This window comes from Euprymna scolopes, chromosome 10 (assembly GCF_053919585.1).
Source record: "Euprymna scolopes isolate OS-2025 chromosome 10, ASM5391958v1, whole genome shotgun sequence".
Lineage (NCBI taxonomy): Eukaryota > Metazoa > Mollusca > Cephalopoda > Sepiida > Sepiolidae > Euprymna > Euprymna scolopes.
In genome coordinates, this window is record NC_136491.1 from 61312334 (window position 1) to 61334484 (window position 22151).

The 22151-nt window shown below is 39.4% G+C and overlaps 2 protein-coding genes across 2 annotated transcripts; both read right to left on the reverse strand.

Annotated features, from left to right (window-relative positions):
• Positions 1 to 1926: 1926 nt before the first annotated feature.
• Positions 1927 to 8939, reverse strand: LOC145286009 (uncharacterized). Its single transcript, XM_080134610.1, has 2 exons — positions 2908 to 8939; positions 1927 to 2750 (listed from the first exon to the last, which is right to left on the reverse strand). Exon 1 carries the CDS (start codon positions 6695 to 6697, stop codon positions 5231 to 5233), a length of 1467 nt encoding a protein of 488 aa, XP_079990736.1. The 5' UTR covers positions 6698 to 8939; the 3' UTR covers positions 1927 to 2750; positions 2908 to 5230.
• Positions 8940 to 16308: 7369 nt separating this feature from the next.
• On the reverse strand, positions 16309 to 16722 carry LOC145286475 (uncharacterized). Its single transcript, XM_080135382.1, has one exon. The coding sequence runs from the start codon at positions 16720 to 16722 to the stop codon at positions 16309 to 16311; it is 414 nt and encodes a 137-aa protein (XP_079991508.1).
• Between the last annotated feature and the right edge of the window lie 5429 nt (positions 16723 to 22151).

The window sequence follows — 22151 nt, forward strand, 5'->3', positions numbered from 1 at the left end:
TGTGAATAAGGTACTGGTTGTTTGTGCCAGATGTAAACGTTATAATTCAACGCCAGTGACGCCGAATGCTGCTGCTGCCCTGCCGTCGCACCGTACCGATTTCAGAGTCCCCTATCAACACACTGGGATTGATTTTACTGGCCATCTTTGGGTGAGTGACGGGAAACGAGATACGAAAATGTACTTGCTCCTGTTCACTTGTTTGAATATCAGAGCAATACACATTGAAGTAGTTCCCAACATGAGCGTACCCTCTTTCTTCCAGGCACTGGTTCGATTTACTAACCGATATGGCGTTCCCGAAACCCTTTATAGTGACAACGCGAAAACGTTTATAGGAAGTGGAAAGATTTTCGATCGTCTCTCTCTTTTTACGGACTATCAAAGAAAATACGGTCCTTGTAAGTTAAAACTTAAAACCATTCCCTTGTTCTCTCCTTGGTATGGAGGAACATGGGAGCGATGTATCAAGACCATGAAGAATTGCCTATTTAAGATTCTTGGCAGGGGTAGATTGGATTACTTTACCCTTCTGACAGTGTTATCGGATATTCAGAGGTCTGTTAATAACCGGCCTCTTACTTACCAGGTGTCAGCCGACAAAAATGCTACTCCAATTACCCCTAATATGTTCCTTAAGCCCAATCAGAGCCCCGGGCTATTGATACGACTGGATAGAGAGGATAGAACAACCTTGTTGCCTCCCAGCAGGGAGAGGCTAATTCAAACCTTGGAACTTAGGGACCAATGTCTGACAGATTTCCACAAACTATGGTATGAGGAGTACCTGCTAGAGCTGGGAAGGAAGATTCCTGGTCGATCCCGACTCAGTACAAGAACCCGCCTCCAGAAGGATGATGTTGTGCTGATTAAGAGTCCTTTGAAACCCAGACCGTTTTGGGTCTTAGGAACTATTACTGAACTGATTCCAGGCCATGATGGTGTCGTTAGAGCAGCACGTGTACAAAAAGGGGAGGGCTTGGAGGAAGTACATTCCCTGAAACATCTGTACCCCTTAGAGCTTTCTAGGACTCCTGAAGGACCTCCTGTTGCGGAGGGAGGGGAGACGTTGGATTCACCCCCTAGTGTTGAAGAGCAGGTCTGGTTGTGTCCCCTGTGCAGCTCTCCGCAGCAGAATCAGAATATGATCGGGTGTGACTCGTGCGACGATTGGTACCATTTCCGATGTGTCGGTATCGACTCAGAACCTCCCAACAGGCAAAAGTGGTATTGCCCAGAATGTGCGCCCCTTAAAAAACGACGGGGTAGACCTAGCCTGCTGCCTGCTTGATTGATATCTGGACTGATCGACTACTGCTATATTGTACTAACAGTTGTTTTTTGATTAAGTATTTTGGTGGTCTGTCATTTTTATGTAACTTTTTCTTTTTCTTTTCTCTCTTCTACCTTTTGTTTTTTTTTTCTCGTTTTTGTCGGGAGTGTGTGAGAAAATAAAAATAAAAAAAGGAGATTGCTTACTTGGTGGCGCCGGCCTCGAGGGCGGAATTCTAATCTGAGTGGTTGAGAGAACGAGTCTCTTATAGACTTGGAGGAGTAGGGGGAGGCACTATTCTTCTGTTATAAAAGAATTGTGTCTCTGACTAGCGCCAGTTCTGTTAACGACTTACTGGTGAACGGTTGGCACAAATTAGTTACTCGCTGCTCGCCGTACTACAAAACTTGTTACTCGACCCAGTAGGGGGGGGTCGCTTAGGGCATCCTTTGCAACCCCTCGGAGCTTACGCTATCACCGGGTAATCTACTTTACCCTCTAAATAGTTTTTTTTTTCCACAATTGGAACCCAAATTAACCTACCAGGATCCATTCTCAGATATATTTAAATCTTCAAATGTGGAGAGAAATTTAGAAAGGATGTTTGTTGTGGAAACTAATGGCACTTCCCTTGATGAAGAATTAATCGCGGATTATGACCAAAGTAAAATCAATAGCTTCAAGAAGTCTATTGAATTTAAAAACAACTCATATTATGTGGATTTACCCTGGCATAAAGATAAAAGTTAATTCTGTGCCTTCCAACTACCAAGTCGCTCTGAAGGTACTTGACAGAACTATGCTTTCCTTGGAAAAGAAAAAATGGCTGAGGCTGCGAGAAATTTATTCACTGAGTACCGTGAAGGTTATCCCACGTGGTTCATGTTAATAAGCCTAGAAAAATCAGGACATGAAAAATTAAAGACAAGGAAATACTTTTAAGAATAAAAAAATATTGACATTTTATTGAGGGAAAAAGAAAGCATAAGGGTTGGGGAAAGAAGGCAGCAAAGCTGCAAAGTTCAATTATTGAGAAAATACAGTTTATATGTTCACCAATTCGACTGCCAAAAAATGTCCTTATGGCAAGCACTAAAGGCTTAATTAACACTAGAGAGAGAGTACAGAAATAAAAGAAAATTAGAATAAGAGAACTTACTGCGTAAAACAATGATTTCGTTTTTTTAACCTTTCTTTTTTTTATCTTTATATATATATGTGTGTGAGTCCTTTTTTTTACATATATATTTTCTTCACGCCACTCCAAATCGATCTGTCCTCACTTCAGTGACAGAATCCTTTAAAGTTCTTTTGAAAATAATCCTTGAATTTGAAAACTCAACGTTGTTAGGTAAAACCTCCGTTCGTCCTTCTTGTCAGATGAAATTCTCACTGGTTAGACATTTCGGTTTCCTTACGCCGACATTTAATCGCATCTCGTGCGTCCAGTTTAGATCAATTCTTCTTAGAATTGATTCTTTCTTTTGGTATTATTATACAAACACCGTGACAGCGTTAGGGTTAGGATTAGGGTTAGGGTTAGGGTTAGGTTTAGGTTTAGGGTTAGGTTTAGGTTTAGGGTTAGGGTTAGGGGTTAGGGTTAATTCGCTGTCACGGTGTTTGTATAGTTTTACCTTTCTTTTCGAGTCAACCAACTTGATTTGACTCTTTCTAAAACTCATTATTCATTCCTATGAACAATGAAATAACTTTACTATTTTTAAGACTTGAATGTCTGAGTAGGACCAGAGTTCGTAACTTGCGTGTTACCCTCGTGGAATCTCTGTCCAAAACTGACTTTCGCTTGTTGAATTTTCGCGGGAAAAGTATCTCAATTGTGGCGTGATTCTTTCAGCAGCAGCAGCAGCAGCTCGTTAAAAAGACGTAAAGTTAAAGAAGGAAAGAAGGGAGGAAAGATAAAAGACAACGACGAAAAGAAGGAAGAAATTAAATTTCTGACAAGGCCTATACTGATATTTTTTGTCAACAAGAGACTGAAGGAATTATCGAGAGAATTGAAGTTGCCCCACAGGATTTTCACAAATATATATGAATACCCCATAGACCAGTTTTCAAATTTGATCAACAGGTAACTACCAAAATAAGACCTGTTTTTAATTGTTCTTTAAAGGCTGGAGGTGGTTATTCTCTTAATGAGGCATGTTACCCGGATGTTAATATGTTGAGTAATATGCTTGAACTTTTACTTTTATTCATCACTGATAAATATGTTCTGCTAGGTGACATAAGAAAAGCTTTTCTTATGATCAGACTCAAGTCTGATGAAGATAAAAATAGGTTTTGTTTTTTTGTGAAAGATGAAAACAAGTTGATTTGTTATCGTTATTGCACATTGATATTTGGCTTCAATGCAAGCCCTTTTATGTCCTGCAGCATCACGTGAGTAACTTTCCAAATTACACATGTACTAAGATTTTTTTTTTTTTTTTTTTTTTTTTATTACATTTTCACCCCAAACAAGGCACATTGCCACTTTAATGTAGGGGGCTACTATCAGGGGAAACATCTACTGGGGTACTATGTAGGGAGGGCAGTGAGATGTTGGTTCACGTTGCACTTGAACTTATGCATGTCAGTACAGTTGGGGAAGCAGTGACCTGGAATGGAATTCCAAAGTCTAGCAGTTCTGGGGAAGAAACTACTGGAGTAGAAAGATCTTTTACATCTAGGGATCTCTACAGTGTGGGGGTGGGATTTTGTAGCTTGTCGGGTCTGTCGAGGGTGTTCACGTCGTGGGGGCACAAGTGCTTGCAGTTCTTCAGAGCATTCACCATTATAATACTTGTAGAACAGGCAGAGGGATGCAACGTTTCGACGATGGGACAGAGGCTGAAGTTTTGATGCCAGTTTAGGGCCTATCAGATTTGCGACTCTCTTTTGAACCCTGTCAAGGAGCGAGAGACTAGTAGCCGATGCACCGGCCCAAATATGACAGCAATACTCCATACATGGGCGAATAGTGGCCTTATAGAGGTACAGGATACTTTCGGGTGTTAGAAGTTTTCTAGCACGGTAGTTTTCTAGCAATGCCCTCGATGTAATTGTTCCAGCTCATGTTTCCTGTGAACGTTAGGCCAAGGAGCTTGAAAGACGTACTCTCAGCTAAAGAGTTGTTGGCCATTGCTATAGGTGGTAGAGAAGGTTTCTTGTAATTATTGAATGAAACCAGTTTTGTCTTGGTGGCATTGAACGTTACCATCCATTTTTGTCCCCATTCCACTACTGATTTGAGGTCATCCTCTAGTGTTTCTGCCATTACTTTAGATATATGTTCATTTGTTTTCCTGTCGTGCCTGCTATAGAGTGTGGTGTCATCAGCATATATACCCATCTCAGAGGCAATTTTGTCGGGGATGTCATTTATGAATATCAGGAACAGCAGAGGACCAAGGATAGATCCCTGGGGCACTCCCGCATTTATATTATATTGTTTAGACGTACGACCGTCGAGGACAACCTGGATTTTTCTCTTATCTAAGAAGGATTTAATTATGTTAAGTATTCTACCAGTGATACCGTAAGATCTAATCTTCCTGAGGAGACCCTCATGCCATACCCTGTCAAAAGCCTTAGATATATCTAGAGCTACCGCTCTGCCCTCTCCCGCTTTGTCCAGTGAATGGTATATGCGTTCAGAGATTACAGTGAGGATGTCTGCCGTGGAACGGGCTTGTCTAAATCCATATTGATGGTCGGTCAGAAGTTTAGCATCTGTAAGGTGCTGGACTAGAGCATGGTTAATTAAGGTCTCAAATATTTTGGCAAAAAGTGGGAGGAGGCTAATAGGGCGATAATTTAATGGGTCAGTTCTTTCGCCAGAATTCTTGAATACTGGTACCACAGAAGCAGTTTTCCAACAGCTCGGAAAGCAAGATTCATTAAGGCATTTGTTGTAGAGTTTGGAGAGAACTGGAGCTACTTCGGCTGAGCACTTTTTTAATAGCACAGCTGGGATGAGGTCGGGTCCACATGCTTTGGAAGTGTCAAGGTTTTTATGATAGCATGCACCTGAGCAGGGGTGATTTCCAGATCGTCTAGCGTGGCGTCTGTCCGCATAGGAAAGTCAGGTAGGGGGTGGTTTAGAGGGTCCAGTGTAGAGTTGGAGGCAAACCGACTGGCAAGCATGTTAGCCTTCTCGGTTGCTGAGCAAACAACCTCGTGATTGTTGGTTAGTGGGGGAATTGTTGATTGCCCATTATTTACTACACTGTTGTAGATTTTCCAGAAGTCACGAGTTCCTAATTTTTGTGCTTCGATGCGTTTTTTAGTGGTTTCCGTAAATTCCCTCTTAGCTGTCGCTATTTCTTTCTTAACGTTACTTCTAGCTTCTTTGTACTTTTGTCTGTTTGAACTGGACTTATGTCGGTTAAACCTGCGGAATGCATGCTGCCTTTGAGCAATGGCAGTTGCGCAAGTCGAAGTAAACCATTGGGGAGAGTGGGGCTTGCTATAGAATTTCCGCATGGGAACATGCGCTTCGATTGCAGTTTTGAACCATTCAGTGGTCTCAGTTGCACACTGTTCAGCAGGAAGAGAAAAAATATTTCCCCATGGGGCGTCTCTGATAAGATCTCTGATAGCTTCCCAGTCAGCCTTTTTATAATATCTCATTGTTTTGAGCACTGGCTCTTCAGTTTTGGGTCTGGAGTTTAGGGCAATTTCAACCATTATTACCGCATGATCAGCGTTCCCAAGTGGGCTGTCGGCTTTCGTTACACAATCATCAGGAACTGTGGTCAAAAACAGATCTAATAGTGATGCGTGTTGCTCTTCCTGATCAGGGAAGCGGGTTGGGAAAGTAACAATTTGCGATAGGGAGTGAGATACAGAGAAGCTATGAGTTGCGCTGCCTGCTGCATCTGTATAAGTAGAGAATCCAAGCCAGTTTTTGTGATGGACATTAAAGTCACCAAATACATGTACTTGGGCGCTAGTGTCGAAGGAGAGTGCTGTGTCTATGCTGTCAGATACTTTGTTTATTATGGTGCAGTCTTGGGTCGAGGGAGAGCGGTAGAGAAAGTAAAAGTAGCTAATGTTGTGTTGCATGATTAGTCTAAAGCACATAAAGGCTTGATCATCCGTTTCTAGATTTGTTTCTCTAGTCAAGGGAAGGGTATTACGAATGTAAACTCCAAGTCCGTGCATATGTCTGTCAGAGTCCTTACGGCAGAGTGGGAGATATCCAGGCATGTTAAAGTAGTTAGAGGGGATGGAGGAGTGTAGGTTAGTCTCACTTAGTGCTAAGATATCCGGGGTATTTGTTAGGAGAAATGCTTCAACATCGGCTAAATTAGTTCTAAGCCCACGGATATTTGTGAATGCAAGCCTCAAGGGAGGAGGCAAGTTGGATTTGTTGGTCCCTAAGCCTGGTTTAAGCTTATTTTTAGATTGTACTGTCATCATGTTTTTTAACGAGTTTCAGTTGGGTTAGGGGAAGCCGAACAGGAGGTTATGCAGAATATCACACATGCATCACAAGTAGACCATCAGCTGACCCTCCATCAACTAGGACTGTGGCCTCAGGAAAGCCCACCGGGGATGAGTGCAGGGTCCCTTTCCATGCGCGCCATGGCACTGCAAACATCCCGATATTATTCAACTGTTGATGGAGCAGCCGCTCTAAGCGCCACCAAAGAGTTAGGGCTCCTGTACTACCAGTCGGAAACAGCAGCCAGTAACTGTCAATCCGGTACCCTCAACCCATCAGAGGAAGGTCAACCCAATCTAATTGCTCAGGCATATGTGGTACTCAAGCATTCTCAAGTGCCCAGCTTTAGGGGTGGGGTGTGTCGGGAGTGGGGGAAACGGCGTTCATTGCCCTAGACAAGAAACAAGATCTACCAATGGGTGTTTCTGTCGAATCACTGTGATAGTATCTCTGCGCCTGACTAATAGGCAAAGAAGGAGTATGGAAGCCGGGCGATAGGCAGGACCTATCTACTCCTTAAGCAATTTAGGTATTGCAAACCGGTAATTTGTTTGAGTCACCAGCTCTAGGAAGGTTGTCATCCAAGACTGAAGAGGCCTCCCTCCTCTTTGGTTTAGTTTCAGAGTTTTCCTTCTCCTAGACGGATTATCTGGAAAGATCCACTGGGTCTGTCACCACTGAGAGGGTTTGCTCCGTGCCTGGGGTCTAATCCAGGTATTTCTGCGACCCCGCGTGGTTAGTTAATGTTAATGGGTTAGTTTGTAGAGGTTATATCTGCTAAATAGTTACACTCCTCAAAGTGGATTAGGGATATTGTTATTTCATTGTTAGTGGATAAAGGGGTTGAGTAGAGCTCATGCAGTGTAAGCAACTATGATTGTAAGGAGGCTTGTTAGGAGATAATGTGGTTTGAGGCTTTCACTTTTGTTTATATATATTTTTTATTATTTTTTTTCCTTTTTTATTTTTGTTTTTATTTATTTATTTATTTTTTATTCATGTGAGCTTGGGTCTAGTATAATATTAAAGTGCGAGTAGGTGTTAAGAATTGAACTACGAGTTGTGCCAAAACTATATTTTAGATGATAGCAGGGCATGAGATGCGAGTGCAATATAGTACGGGTAAAAAAAGTAAGTTTTGAGTCATGTGTAATTTGGTAAATAGATATATGGGCTGGTTTTAGTAGGTGCGAGTAAAGTTGGAGGTACAAGGTGAGTTTCTATTATTGAGAGATGTTTTCAGCTTTCAAGTAAAAGTTATGGACATTTAGCATAGCAAGGAGCATTGGTTCACTTACGTATTAGCGTTGTAACGCTATCTAAGAGGAGACAGTTGTGTAATGCAGTGCGGTGTGCTTTGCTTCCGAGTACATACTTTGGCTGTTTAATACCAACTGGAATAGGAATGAACTCCAATGCATGTCTAGAGGGTAGAATTGTATAGATGTTTAGTGATGACTAAGCAGTTAGCATGTGAGAGTCAGGGGCTGGAAGTTAAAGATTCCAGTACAAAACGGAGTAAAATGTAGGAGTTAAGTGGTGGTTTGGTGGGAAGGAGCAGATTGTTAGCCTTCAAGGGATAGGGGTTATTAATTTACAAGAAACAGATCTACATTAGGATTTAGAGTGGCAGGTAATTTTTTTTTTTTTTTTTTTTTTTTTTTTTGCGCATGCAGGCTAGACCGAGGTAATAGTCTTGGAGGTAAAATGTATATTGGGATTCCGTAGCTAGCAGTTAGGTGTTTGTTCCAGTCACAAGAACTAGTTCATGGTGGATCGGAATTCCGTATTTCGTATTTATAGGAAGACATTAAAGTAACGCACGGAGCATAGCATCCACTCAGGAAGAATAGCTCTAGTATCACAGCTAAGATACTGCATATTTAGGTAACGAATAGTGAAAGTTAAATTAGGTGGCACTTTTTTTTTTTTACCTTACCATGGCTGTTACTATTAAGTATTGTACTTAAATAAAGTTCTTCTGTCATCTAAATAAGCTAAATAGGGATTCCCCCTCCGCATTACTACGTCGATGTGACATGGTAAAAAAGAAATTAGTCAGGAAATTGTTTTTAAAATAAGTGAATCAAGAAGGGTCAAGATGTCTGAGAAATTAGATAAAAATTACATCGAGAAAAAAAACAAACAAAATAAATAAATAAAATATAAAATAGAAGGGTTAGATTTGTTTCGTTTGAAAAGGATAGAATAAAATATAAGAATAAGATAAAGTGTGCAAAAAAAATACAAAAAAAAAAAAAAAAAAAATGTACTTAGCTAAAAATTAGATCTTCGGTGTGGTGGCAGATTGCTCTTCGACCACCATGCAAGTGCCGCTAAGGGAATTTTAACCTTACTGTGTCAGGTCATTGGAGTAGGGGGGGCACACCTTACATTTGTGGTCGTTAGTGAGCTTTCCCTTCTTTGAGGAGGAAGGAAAGAAAACCAATATTCTGCTTATATATTTTGAATAGATCCTGAACTTCGTCACATTTAGATTTACAACAGTAACTTGGCCAAGTATGAATTAAATTAAAAACTGGGCAATTAGGCTGAAAAAAAAAATATAGAAGCAAATACGCAATCTGAAATCAAGACAATTTCTTGTCTGAGATATTTACCAGTAAAGAAAGTCCGTGCGTCTTTTTTTTTTTTTCGTCTACGAATGATGTTGAAAAGTCGATTTTATGTTGACAAACTATGTATGACAAGCAATTCTCCGGAGGGGATAATCAGCCTTTATAAAAATGCAGTGCCTCGACTGCAAAAAAGAAAGTTCCAGCTGAGGTTGTGTAATTCCAAATTCTCCTACAAGAAATCATGATTGAGGATGGTAATATTGTGCAACATAATTGTGAGTATGAAAAGGTTCTTGGATATAAATACCACCCTGAATCAGATACTATCAGCATCTCTCACACTTCAGTTTAGGAAAATATACGCCCTAAAAGGGATATTTTGGCACAGACAGCAAAAATGACAATCTGATCAAATTTAGCTGAGGATCTCTCTGGTTTGAGGAATCTGTCCTTCTCACGACAGGCTGTAGACAGTGACGGTCCACTGAAGTTGTATATCTTCTGTGATGCTTCACCACAGGCATATGGGTTTGTTATTTATGGGTTGCAAAATGAGAAATCCCATATAATATTTTCTAAAGTGAAAGTAGCACCAATGAAAGCTAAAACTTTGCCAATGATGGAATTGCTTGCTGTATACATTGCATTCAAAGCTTTAAGCATGTTGCTGAGAACATACTCTAATATCAAAATTGAGAGCATTGTTATTTATGTGGATGTGCAAGTCGTTTTGTCATGGCTTCTCTCAGACAATGTGAAGGCAAAAAGCCTATATACCAGGAATAGAATAAGAGACATTCATGATATGAAAGAGAATTTTACCAGAGAATTTTACCAAAGAATTTGGAGTGGACATTCACTACAAATATGTCCGCTCTGCGGAAAACCTGGCGGATCTGCTTTCTCGTGGTGTCAGCCTAGAAAAATTTAAAGAGAAACTGGACTTATGGACTTATGGACCTACATGAATAGTTCAGGAACCAGAGAATTGGCCTACAAGTACCTTGAGCTGCCTGAATTCGGAAAACCAGCCACATGTGGAAAATGTTTTTCATAGTACAATAGGTGGAACTATTTGTAAACCACTAATTCCCTTTGAGAGGTTCTCGAGTTTGGACAAGTTATGCCATGCCATTACTTTCGTATTCAAATTTGTGAATAAATGTAAACGAGTGAAGAAACAGTCTAATCCAAAACAGACTGCCAAAATTTACTTGATTAAAGTGATGCAATCACAAGCCTTTGATGTCGAGATTGCTTATCTGAAGGACCCCCTTGATAAGAAGATTCCCTTGCTGGTTAAGAATCTTAACATCTTTCTCGACTCCGACGGGATCTTAAGAGTGAATGGCAGAATTGCCAATTCAAGATATGACTATAATTTGGTCTTTCCAATTTTGATTGCCAAGCAACATCCACTATCGAAATTAATAATTTTGGATAGCCATCATCGGTGCTGACATTTGGGCATAGGCACGACAATAACAAAATTAAGGTTGTCTGGATATTGGATTCCCCAAGCAAGGCAGTCGGTGAAGTCTGTAATCTCAAGCTGCTATATCTGTAAAAAATTCAACAGCTTGGCTTTTAAATACCTCAAGTTAACAAATCAGCCGAAACACAGTTAGGATAATAAATCCCTTTCAACATACCGGTATTGATTACACGGGTCACATCTGGGTACAAAGAGAAGGAAAGTCTACAAAAATGTTTTTGTTGATTTTCACATGTATGAATGTGAGAGCTATTCACATTGAGCTTGTGCCGGATACGAGCACTCAAGCTTTCATTCTCGCATTAATTTGTTTTTCTAATATTTATGGAGTATCCACTCATATATACAGTGATAATGCACGTTCCTTTAATGCTGCTTTAGGTGCCGATGTAATTAAACATCACATCAACAACAATGAATTCAATAATGCATTTACCAGCTCTGCACATAAAAATACCTCTTTACTCCCTTTGGATTGGTAGTACTTGGGAGAGAATGATCAGGGTAATAAAATCATGCTTGTTTAAAACATTAGGTCGATCCAAAATCGGTTATTTTAAACTCTTAACCCTTCTGTCAGACGTCCAAAGGGCAGTGAACTCCAGGCCTCTGACCTACAGATGTTCTACTGATGTTGAATTACTCCCTTTAACACCCAACTGTTTTATTCATCGTAACATAAACTCTGAACTTTCCTATCAAGCTGACAACCCTAGTTTAGTTGAAACAGAACCAGTCACAAGATCTTCACTTGTAAGTACCTTGGAAAACAGAGAAGAATTGACTTCTAAATTCAAAGACCTGTGGCATGAGGAATATTTGCTGAGTCTAAGGGAAAGTTGCAAGGATTTGCATGAAATTGAGTTCCACAGTAAAATCAAGGTAAATGATGTGATTCTTATAAAGAGTCCTGCCAAGCCTAGACCTTTCTGGAAACTGAGCAGAGTTATTGAACTGTTTAGTGGGAGTGATGGCAAAGTTTGTTCCACTCGAATAAAAAGACGCGATGGTGCAGTGGAAATACATAGCCTCAAGCATTTGTTTCCATTAGAGTTGTCTTTAACTCATAACTATTTTCCTGACACTTCAGCAGAAGAGGAATGCAATGAAAGCGCAACCTCTTCTATTGAAGTTTGTAAGAATCCTAACATGGGACTAGCAGATGCTTCAGAAGAATTTGTTACTTACAAATCTAAGAGAATCAAGAAACCAACCAGAATATCTGTATTATTAAAAAAAAAAATTAATTCTGTATTAAAACTGTGTATACATTCTTGTAATCAAGCCATAATAATGCCTGAGACAAAAAAAAACAAAAAAAAACTCTGTATTAAAAACTCTGTATACATTCTTGTAATCAGGCGATAATAATGCCTGAGAAAAAAAAAATTTTTTTTATAAAAACTACATCATATTCTTGTAATCAGGCCATAATAATGCCTGAGAAAAAAAAAAAATTATTAAAAATAATATATACATTCTGGTAATTGGGCCATAATAATGCCTGAAATTTTATTTAAGCAAGCTATTTGTTAAGTTTTGAGACATTGTGTTGAACAAAGATGGCAGCGTAGTTCAGATCAGTAACCAAAATGGCGGCCAAGAATCAAATGCGGTCCGTGGCGTAGTTAACCTATTAAGTTCTGAGATATTGCGTTGAACAAAGATGGCGGCGTAGCTCAGATCAGTAACCAAGAGGGTGGCCAAGAATCAAATGCGGTCCGTGGCGTAGTTAACGGTGAACTGATTGAATCCAAAATTCAACAATTTTTATAATAATTTTGAAACGTTTTCATTGGTTGTTTAGCACAGCCGGTGCTTATAAAAATGATTGGCGATTCCATTCGTCTCATACCCCCATTATTCGTCTGATGGGGAAGGTCTCCTAGCGGCTTCGGCTGCAGGGAGACAGGGTAGTACCAGTCAAGGATTCGTCACTTGACACTCAGCCCAACAGGTGAGGGGCCGGGAACCGGCCCAGCACCTGTTGGACTGAGGTACACCGCCTGGGTAATACCTAGGAGGTCCACCCTCCCAGGCCTTGCCACCGGGCTTTCCGGTGGGGCAAGTTTATTGCTTGCTGCCTGAGGCGCCCTGACCGGGAATGCCGACGGGGTTACTCAGGCAATTTTTAAAATTGCAGGAGTGCCCCTCCTTTAGGGGAGCCTGCGTGTATCCCACTTTCCAGGCCTTGTGCCAAATATTATTATTTAGCGACATATTTTACATTAACGAAATAAATTACTTTTCTGATTTAACAAAACAAAAAAAAAATTATCTTTTTTTGAGGTAACAAACTACGGTTTCTAAGAATTACGTTAATAATCTGCTCAAATTATGAAAAAAAATTTTGCTCGTCTTAAATAAATTTGCACAAAATATATAATTAATCATTATGTTAGCAAAAAAAAAAAAAAAATGAGAATCTTTTTTGTCTTCATTTTGCAAAAAAATGAGAATGTAGAAATTTCTTTTCTCACACAACTCAATTTCCTCCCTGCAGAAGCAAATGAATTCCACAAACAAAAGCCATACCTTTAAACTTAAAATTTATTCACAAATAACAACAATGAAAGTCTTTTGGTTCTGGTATAGTTCTTTTGCAAAACGGTAGCCCGATTTGCTACCATACGCATGGAGCCTTTTGTTCGAATTCTTATTGTTGGAATGTTAGTTCATTGTTCCTTGGTAAATTCGGCGGGAATGATGGTGCCTACAATTAGGCATTATGTGAGCCCCACGGAACTCAAGATGAAATGATCCAAGATTTGGAAAATAAAGATGTAGAACAGTTCTTGAATGTCATCGTTGATTTGGATAGATTCAGCTATATAAGTTGTCTCTGCTTGAAGAAATGTGTCCTTCATTCACCAACAGTTTGATGTTCATGAAGAAATAGTCTTAGCTCCCTCCAGAGGCAGCTGCTGTGGTTTGAGTCAATCCTGTTGCCGAATTTCTCTTAGACTGAAAAATAATAGCATGATACAAAAGGTGCGCCAAGTCAAATCACCTGACACATTCAAATTTAAACCAATCACAGACCGGCTACTAGAACTGTGTGGCCAGCCTAAACAGGAAAGATGGCGGTTGTATATGGAATTTCTCACAGTCGATTTAAATTTAAAACAAAAAAATTGTTAACATAGTTTCTTTTTTTCTATTCTTTTTTAATTATCGCCAGTAAATAAAGGTATATCACACGAAACCGTTTGAAGGGACGAAGAGTAGGCACCTCTAAAAGTCACCACAGAATTACCCCCCCCCCATGTAAAACGATGTAACTTTATTATAAATTAATATTATCAATATAACTTTTAAAAGAAGAAGGGAAAAATAAACTACTAATCATTTAAAAAACTTTTTTTCGGCGTACAAAAATAATGAAATTGCGAGATGAAAATCGTGTTTACAAAATTGGCGCTTTAAAATAACGTTACCATGTAGTAAGCATTTTGAACGTAAAAACATATCCGTGTTTAATAAATCTAGCAAAAATAAACTAATGGTCAGATTTTCGTGAAATGTTGGTACTCCTTGGGTAGCAGTGTCAGAAATAGTCAGTAAAAATTTGTGGTACACACTAGAATATTTAGACTTACTGTCTTTCGAAGCTTTTAACTTCGTGAAAAATGTCAGTTTTTTTTAATTAAAGGAGCAAAGACCAAAATTTTAAAAAAATAACAGGTTTAATAGTAAATTATGCAATATTTGTCTATTTTTAATCGGTTTTCTTTAAAAAAGATTTAAAGAAAATAAACAAAATTTTACTTCCTTCGATTATAAAAAATATATATAAATCCCAAAAAATCACTTACCTATAAAAACTACTATTCGCTGAGTAGTTCAATTGTTCATTGTTAAGAATTTATCCATATTTATACTTATACTCCATGTCCTTTTTAAATAAAATACTTTTTTAAACAAGCATTAAAAAAAAACACGAACTCACATTTTTTTAACTGTTCAAATAAAGGGAGACAAGTCTGATTTTATTTACCTTTATATTCCGGTGCCTTAAATTTATATGTCTTTTTAATGCGGGCTGTAAACCAAAATTAGTGTTTTTGGTCCTCCGTAGTTAAAAAACACACACATTCACTTATAAGTTTTTCCCCTAAAACAAAATTCTCTTAATGAATTACACGAGTTTTTAATTGATATATTTTAATACTTCTTTATCGACTGATTTTTTTTTTAAAACATCTAAAAAAAAAAAGAAAACATTGAATGAAATAGAAAAAATTGCCGTCAGCGTCCGGTATTTACTTGACGATATAAGCATAACATGCGCTTTCATTAAAAAAAAAAATCAACGTGGTTAAAAAAAAGAAGGTTTTACACTTTGGTTGGTTGGTTGGTTGCTTGCTTGCTTTATGGCATATCAACCCTTTTCAGGTTATTTAATGCCGAATCCAGTGATTTTGAAGAAAAATTTTTTAATAGAATTTTTTTTTTTTTCAAATCGATTTCTATTTAACCCATAGTTGGGACCCTAACAGGTACTACCACTCCGGGTCAGAGTGTACCTGGGAGCAATGGCAATTAAGGGGTGGTTCCACACTCCCCAAAGCCCGCAAGCTGGAGCCTCATCATCGGATATAGTTTAAGGTCATATCCAGGACCTTACACATTGGACTTTACAGGTAAATTTCCCAAAAACACTTCTTTTTTTTTTGTTTTAAATTAGAATATTTCATTTATTGATCTTTTATTTTCAATTTGTGATATAAAAAACTTTGGTACATAAATTATTTAATTTTTAATAGACATTTCAAATTGGGGGGTGGGGTGAATTTAAAAAATAACGTTTGTCTAAAATATTATATTCGGTTTATTGGAAAGAGCATAAAATTTCACATTGACCCTGAAAATATTGTAAAAATTGAACCAATAGAAAAATTTGGATAGATTTTTAAATTTTAAAAATTGAAAAAAAAAAATTAATTCGTAAAATTCAATTGATTTCATACATAAAAAAATGGCTGGTTGACCGTGCACCGGCACTTTGTAAACACTGTTTTTTAAAAAATAAAAAAAAAATATTTCTATTATTTTTTAAACAACTTTAATAGTTTATTTTGGAAGTATATTCCATGCAGAAAATAAACAACCCAAATTAAATTACGAAAAATTACAAGTTTTTATATTTTATTCGCAGTTTTCTGTTAGAGTTGTCAAAAATTCCCCAAAACTTCTGATACACCTAGCGCATCCGTTAGCCTGACTGGGGGTGGGGGACTTAAATAATTCTACTGGTTGCCATGGAAACCAAGAACTACCAAAATTTTCGATACTTATCCATTTTAGAATGAAATTACATATAAAATGCAGTTTTCATAAAATATACGGGGGAAATATTTTTTTTTAGTGCGTGTTCCCTCTCCCATATTTATTTTTTGAAATTTCACATTCATTTGGCAATGCCTAATGAAGAGACTTTATTCTCGAATGTACAAAATGAACTCAAAACAAAACTGAAAATGTAAACATAAAATGGAAAAAGACAGATATATTATGGTTTTGTTGGACTCCAAACTGATAATAGGTCCTCAATGCAGTAAAGATCATCAGCAAGCTTTGCCACATATCCATCCACCAGCAAGTCGCCTAATACTCTACACATGAGTTCCTCTAGAGCTGTTTCTGATTCTGGCATACCCATTGCGCATCTTGTATAGACACGCATGCCTCTGAAAGGGGTCACAACACCACAATATTTCATGGATTCCTTTGCAAAGGGGATCTGATAGAAGGCGCTAGTGAGGTTGGTTTTGATAATCCATCGCCACTGACCTATCTTCCTTAGAGTTGAGTCAATGTTCAGCATGGCAAATGGCTGAGGCTTCGCATATCGACCAATGTTGAAAAATGCAGTAACTAGGCGATGTCCTCTATTAGACTTTTTGACAAGGAAGGACGGGCTCATATACTCCACTGCTACTCCAATATATTCTGGACGGGAAAACACACCAATGTGTTCTAACTCCTCAAACTTAAGCTGCAGTTCTCGGAATCTGTTTTCATTGTATAGGGGAAGTCGGCCTCAAAGCTGGGGTGGTTGAGTGAGACCCATGTTGAAGTGACCAAAATGATCCGCTTAATCCCCTCCGAAAACTTCATAAAACTCGGAATTAAGCTGTTGAAATTTCAGCTTTTCTGCATGTCATTTAGGTCGATGACCACACAGGAAGCAATGTTGTCATGATGTTTACTTGAAGTTGGGTAGGTACTCAGCATGCCAGAAGGTGTTGTTATTGGAATGAACGTGGATATAGCCTGACAAATGTGTTGTGACTTATGTATTTGTCATAGTTCACTGGTGTTGTTGACAAGACACACTTTTCCTCCTACACTCCTTGTGATTATGGGTAATGGCCAAGGTTTAACTGGTACTACGCGGCCTGAATCCCAACAAGGCTCAATGGCAAATTCGTCATCCTCATCAGCAGGCATGGAGAGTTCCAAGTACTCGCCAGGCCACACTGTGGTTTGGTGGGGTGGGGCATGTAAAACATAAGCATATCTGACCAGTCTTGTGTCGGGAGGGGATGTAGTAGACCTGAATTGTGTGTTGCCAATCCACATCTCAAACCTAATGGATTTCACTGACAGGTCATTACTGCGCATGAATGGAACACCGCCAAGTATCTCGGTGTCAAGATTCTCAATAACTAGGCCTTCAAAGAAGCACACTGTGTCCCCTCTCTCCAAACTAAGCCTGGTCTCTCTAACCACATTGAGGGGGGAGGATCCGTCTGCTTGTTTGGCTGGGAAGTTTTTGTGATTTTAGCATCCAGGCGCGTGGCTGTTGAGTGTCGAATCATATTCCTGGTGGCACCACTGTCCACAACGACCCATACCAGATGATGATTTGAGAACATGTCGATGTAGGGGGATTGTTCAGTTTTCACTCATTGAGAAGTTGTCATATTTTCATTGTCCATGTGTATATTGCTTAAGGTCTCTGGACAATTGGGCTCCTCATTTTCGAAGATGTGAAGCATCTGACAAACCTTAGTCATATATCTACAGTCTGATTCAGGATTTACTCAAAAAATGTTTTGTGTTTGGTCTCTTAGCCTGACTACACAGTGGACAAGTCTTCTTCAGTTGAGGCTTCCTAGTATGTTGAAGTGGAATAGAAAATGCCTAGTTCACAGACACCTCATTTCCTAACTCCTCAAGTAGAGAATCCAATGCCAGGGAGATCTCTGGCTTGATTGATGCCAATGTGCATGATCTCAACTCCGTCCCACAACATTGCTTGACTAATTTAGGGAGGGCTGGATGAAGTAGGCACAACCAAGTGAGGACTATTAGATTCTCTAATGTAAGGGTGACTTCTTCGTCTTCAGTGGGAACAATGTCATGATGGCGTATATTGGTATCAGTGCGTAGTAAGGAGTCGTCAATGAAATAACACTTCTGGGCATTCGTCCAGTTCAAGCCTAATGGAATTAAAGTCCAGGAAGTGAGAGCCACTAGTCTGGAAGCTATAATGTTGTCATGGTTTGCCAAATATTTGTTAATGATGTTGAGTTCTTACCAATGGCACTCCATGAGAGGCTGGAGCAGTAATTTGCTACCTGTCCCAACATCATCTCCACAATATTATTTTTTTGGATAGCGGTGAGTCTGTTGACCTCAGGTATTTCCATACCATCATTTGTGAAGCCCCTGTGTGGATGAGCATGTGATTTCTTTTTCCAGTTTGTCTCAAGGAATGGTGCATAGTTGCCATCAAGAGACACACAATAGGTTATTTCTCCACGCCTCAGAGGAAGAGATAGTCTTATTATTTCCCAGGTACGGTTGCTTAGAGGCGCATGCAGACATACTGAGTGAGATAAACTTGAACAACTAGTATATATGGATAAGAGACGCTTTGATAGTCTGGTCTCATCAAGATAATACCTTCAGGCGGTCGCCCAATTAGTTGGTGGGGAATATACTCCTTATACAGAAAAAAAAATCCTTTTTTTTTTCCTTGGGAATAGCAAATGAGGGTAAATAAACCACTGTCACCATGCCAGTAAATAAAGTTATATCACACGAAACTGTTTGAAGGGATGAAGAGACTTTATTCTCGAGCGTACAGAATGAACTGAAAAAAAAATCCCCTGAAAACGTAAACACAAAATGAAAGTCAGACGACAATTCAAATAACACCGTTATGCTGAGTAATCTCCCTTGACTGATATGTGAGCATAATTCAATACTGGCATATCTTATATCTTCTTTTCTTCTTTGTTTTTTCACCCATTCATTTATTATTATCATTTGAGTCTCTTTTATTTTATTTTATTTTATTCTATTTTTTTTTTTTTACATGGAGTTCACCACTTATCAAGGCCCAATGGCCACTCGGGGACAAGGGTTATTGTGTGTACAGTAATCAATGGGATAGTGTAGTAATAGTATTGGAGAATTGATAAAGTGTCATTACTTATCGGGGCGGTTCATCAGGAATTTGTTTGTGTTGGACTTGAAGACATCCAGGTTGAAGTCGGGAGGGAAACAGGCAAACGGAACAGAGTTCCACAGGCGTGCAGTTCTAAGAAAGAAGCTTTGTTCATGGAATCTACGTTTTGATTTAGGCACAGATAAGGAGTGGGGAAAATTATTGACGGTGGTTTCAGCTAGTCGGGTGTTTTTTGAAAAAAGATTGATGAGAAGGGACCAGAGAATGGAGCTCAGACGAGCACTTGCCATGGAAATAACGATAGAACAAAGACAGGCTCGCTACATCTCTTCTGTGGGAAAGAGGTTGCAGGGAAGAGAAAAGGGCATCCCCCACCACGCCACGAAGTCTATTTTGTACTCTGTCAAGTCAGGATAGGCTGTTTTTAGCAGCTCCTGCCCAGATGTGGCAGCAGTACTCCATCCTTGGACGTACTTGGCTTTTATATAGATAGAGAATTGCATCATTAGTGAGATATCTTCTGGAGCGGTAGAAGGATCCCACCATTTTCCCAGCGACCTTGGCCACAGACTTGATGTATGTGTTCCATTTCAGATCAGGAGTAAAGGTCAATCCCAGAAGCTTATCAAAACATGGGGCCTCCCCTAGACGAGAGCCATCCATTTCAATTGATGCCAGATGGGGATCAGAGCATTTATGATGTAGAGATAGGAGCTTGGTCTTAGATGCATTAAAGGTAACCAGCCACCTTTTCCCCCACTGTACCACATGCTCAAGATCAGAGGAGAGAGAATATCATCATTTACAGCCTTTGCTGTGTTGCCATAGATAGTCGTGTCATCAGCATAGATGTCAACGAAAGGTTTTAGTATGTGTTTTGGGAGATCATTGATGTAGATCAGGAAGAGAGTTGGGCCCAGTATGGACCCCTGAGGGACTCCAGCATTAATACTGTGGGCCTCTGATTTCTGCCCATCAACCACTACTCTTATGAGCCTATCAGAGAGAAATGATTTAATGATCGAGAAAACATTTCCAGTTATACCGTAGCTGGAAATCTTGTGTAGTAGGCCTTTATGCCAAACCTTATCGAAGGCCTTTGATATGTCAAGAGCAATTGCCCTAGAAATGAAGCCTTTGTCGAAAGATTCGCTAATCCTATGAGATATAACTGTTAGCACATCTGCTGTAGATCTAGCAGAACGGAAACCATATTGCGTGTCGCTAAGAAGGTTATTTCTGCTGAGGTGGTTGACTACTTCTCCATTTATTGTGGATTCCAGCAACTTACTCATGACACACAGGAGACTTATTGGTCTGTACTGAGAGGGAGATAACTTATCACCTGAATTCTTAAATACAGGGCATACTGATGAGGTTTTCCAGGGTGCTGGGAAGCACTTCTCCTTAAACAGTTTGGTAAGTATGTAATTTTTTTAACACTATAATTGGAATACCGTCAGGACCAGTTGCTTTACTGGAGTCAAGGTTCTTGATTAGCTTGGCGACCTCATGCACAGATATTTGTATGTTGCATAGCGTGTTGTCTGTTATAAGAGGGAATACGGAGAGTTGATGGCCTTCGTCGCACAGGGTAGAATTTGCCGCAAAGTTCTTGGCAAATAGTTTGGCCTTGTTGGATGCTGTCGAGATGACCTCAGGTCTATTGATAATAGTTGGGATAGACGCACATTTCTGTTCAGGATCCTATTTGCTATTTGCCAGAACAGGTGGGAACCAAGCCGCTGCTCAGCTACTTTGGATTTAACGGATTGAGCATATAGTTCTCTTACATTTTTTATTACTCTTTTACAGTGGTTGTTGGCGGTCCTGAAAGCAGCTTTAGTTTCAATGCATCTAATACCTTGGTAGCTATGGAAAAAGTGATTTCTGTGCGCGATAGCAGCAGCACATTCAGGGGAGAACCATGGCTGGCTGTTAGGTTTTTGTTGGAATTTTTTGGATGGTATGAATTGGTCTATGCCTACAATTAACCATTCGGTCAGGTCTGATACTATAGAGGACACATTCTTTTTAAACATGGAATGGAGAGGTAGATCAGATATGAATGTACGGAAGCTATCCCAGTCCGCCATAGAGTATCGGTATACAGTATGGTGGAGAAGTACGTCTGTAGATTTATTATATTTCATTTTTATCTTAACTGATACGACGCAGTGGTCGGAGGATCCCAGAGGAGATAGAACGGAACATGAACATAGCTCAGGGGAAGTGGATAGAAAAAGGTCTAGAAGGCTTGTGTACTGACCGGTAGTATCGGGCACACGGGTGGGTTCGCGAACAATCTGAGTGAGGTCATAAGCAATGGCAAAATCATGACGGAACCTCCCCTCATCATCAGTCTTATTTGAGTGGGTCAACCATTCCACATTATGGACATTGAAGTCACTGCAAATGTGAATGTTAGCCGAGGGATGAGCAGACAGGATGTGGTCAATTTTCTCTGATATACTCTTAAAGACAGTAACTCCGCTGTTGTGGGGGCGATAGAGGGCAAATATAAATGTGGTGGTGTAAGCAAGTGCAACCTGGAAGCACATATAAGGTAGATTAGGGTCTTCTCTGGAGATATCCCTGCCACATGGGAAGCCATCTTTAATGTAGGCACATATTCCATGCCATGGCGATCTTGGGGGTCAGATTTAGATGTTAAGTTAGAGTATCCTTAAAATTATGAACTCATCTAGGGAGGTGGTTGGCCTTATATCAGTTTCACTTAGAAAGAATATGTCAGGTTTCGTCTCCTGTAATTGGGTTTCAACCTCTGGAAGGTTAGAACGTATACCCCTGATGTTGGAGAAGGAGACATGGTAGTAGGGGTCTACGTAGGAGGATGGGGTTCTAGGTTTATTCATGTTTTCTTTTTTGAGATATTTCATGTTGAGGATTTTGGGATTTGTGGAATAGGTCAG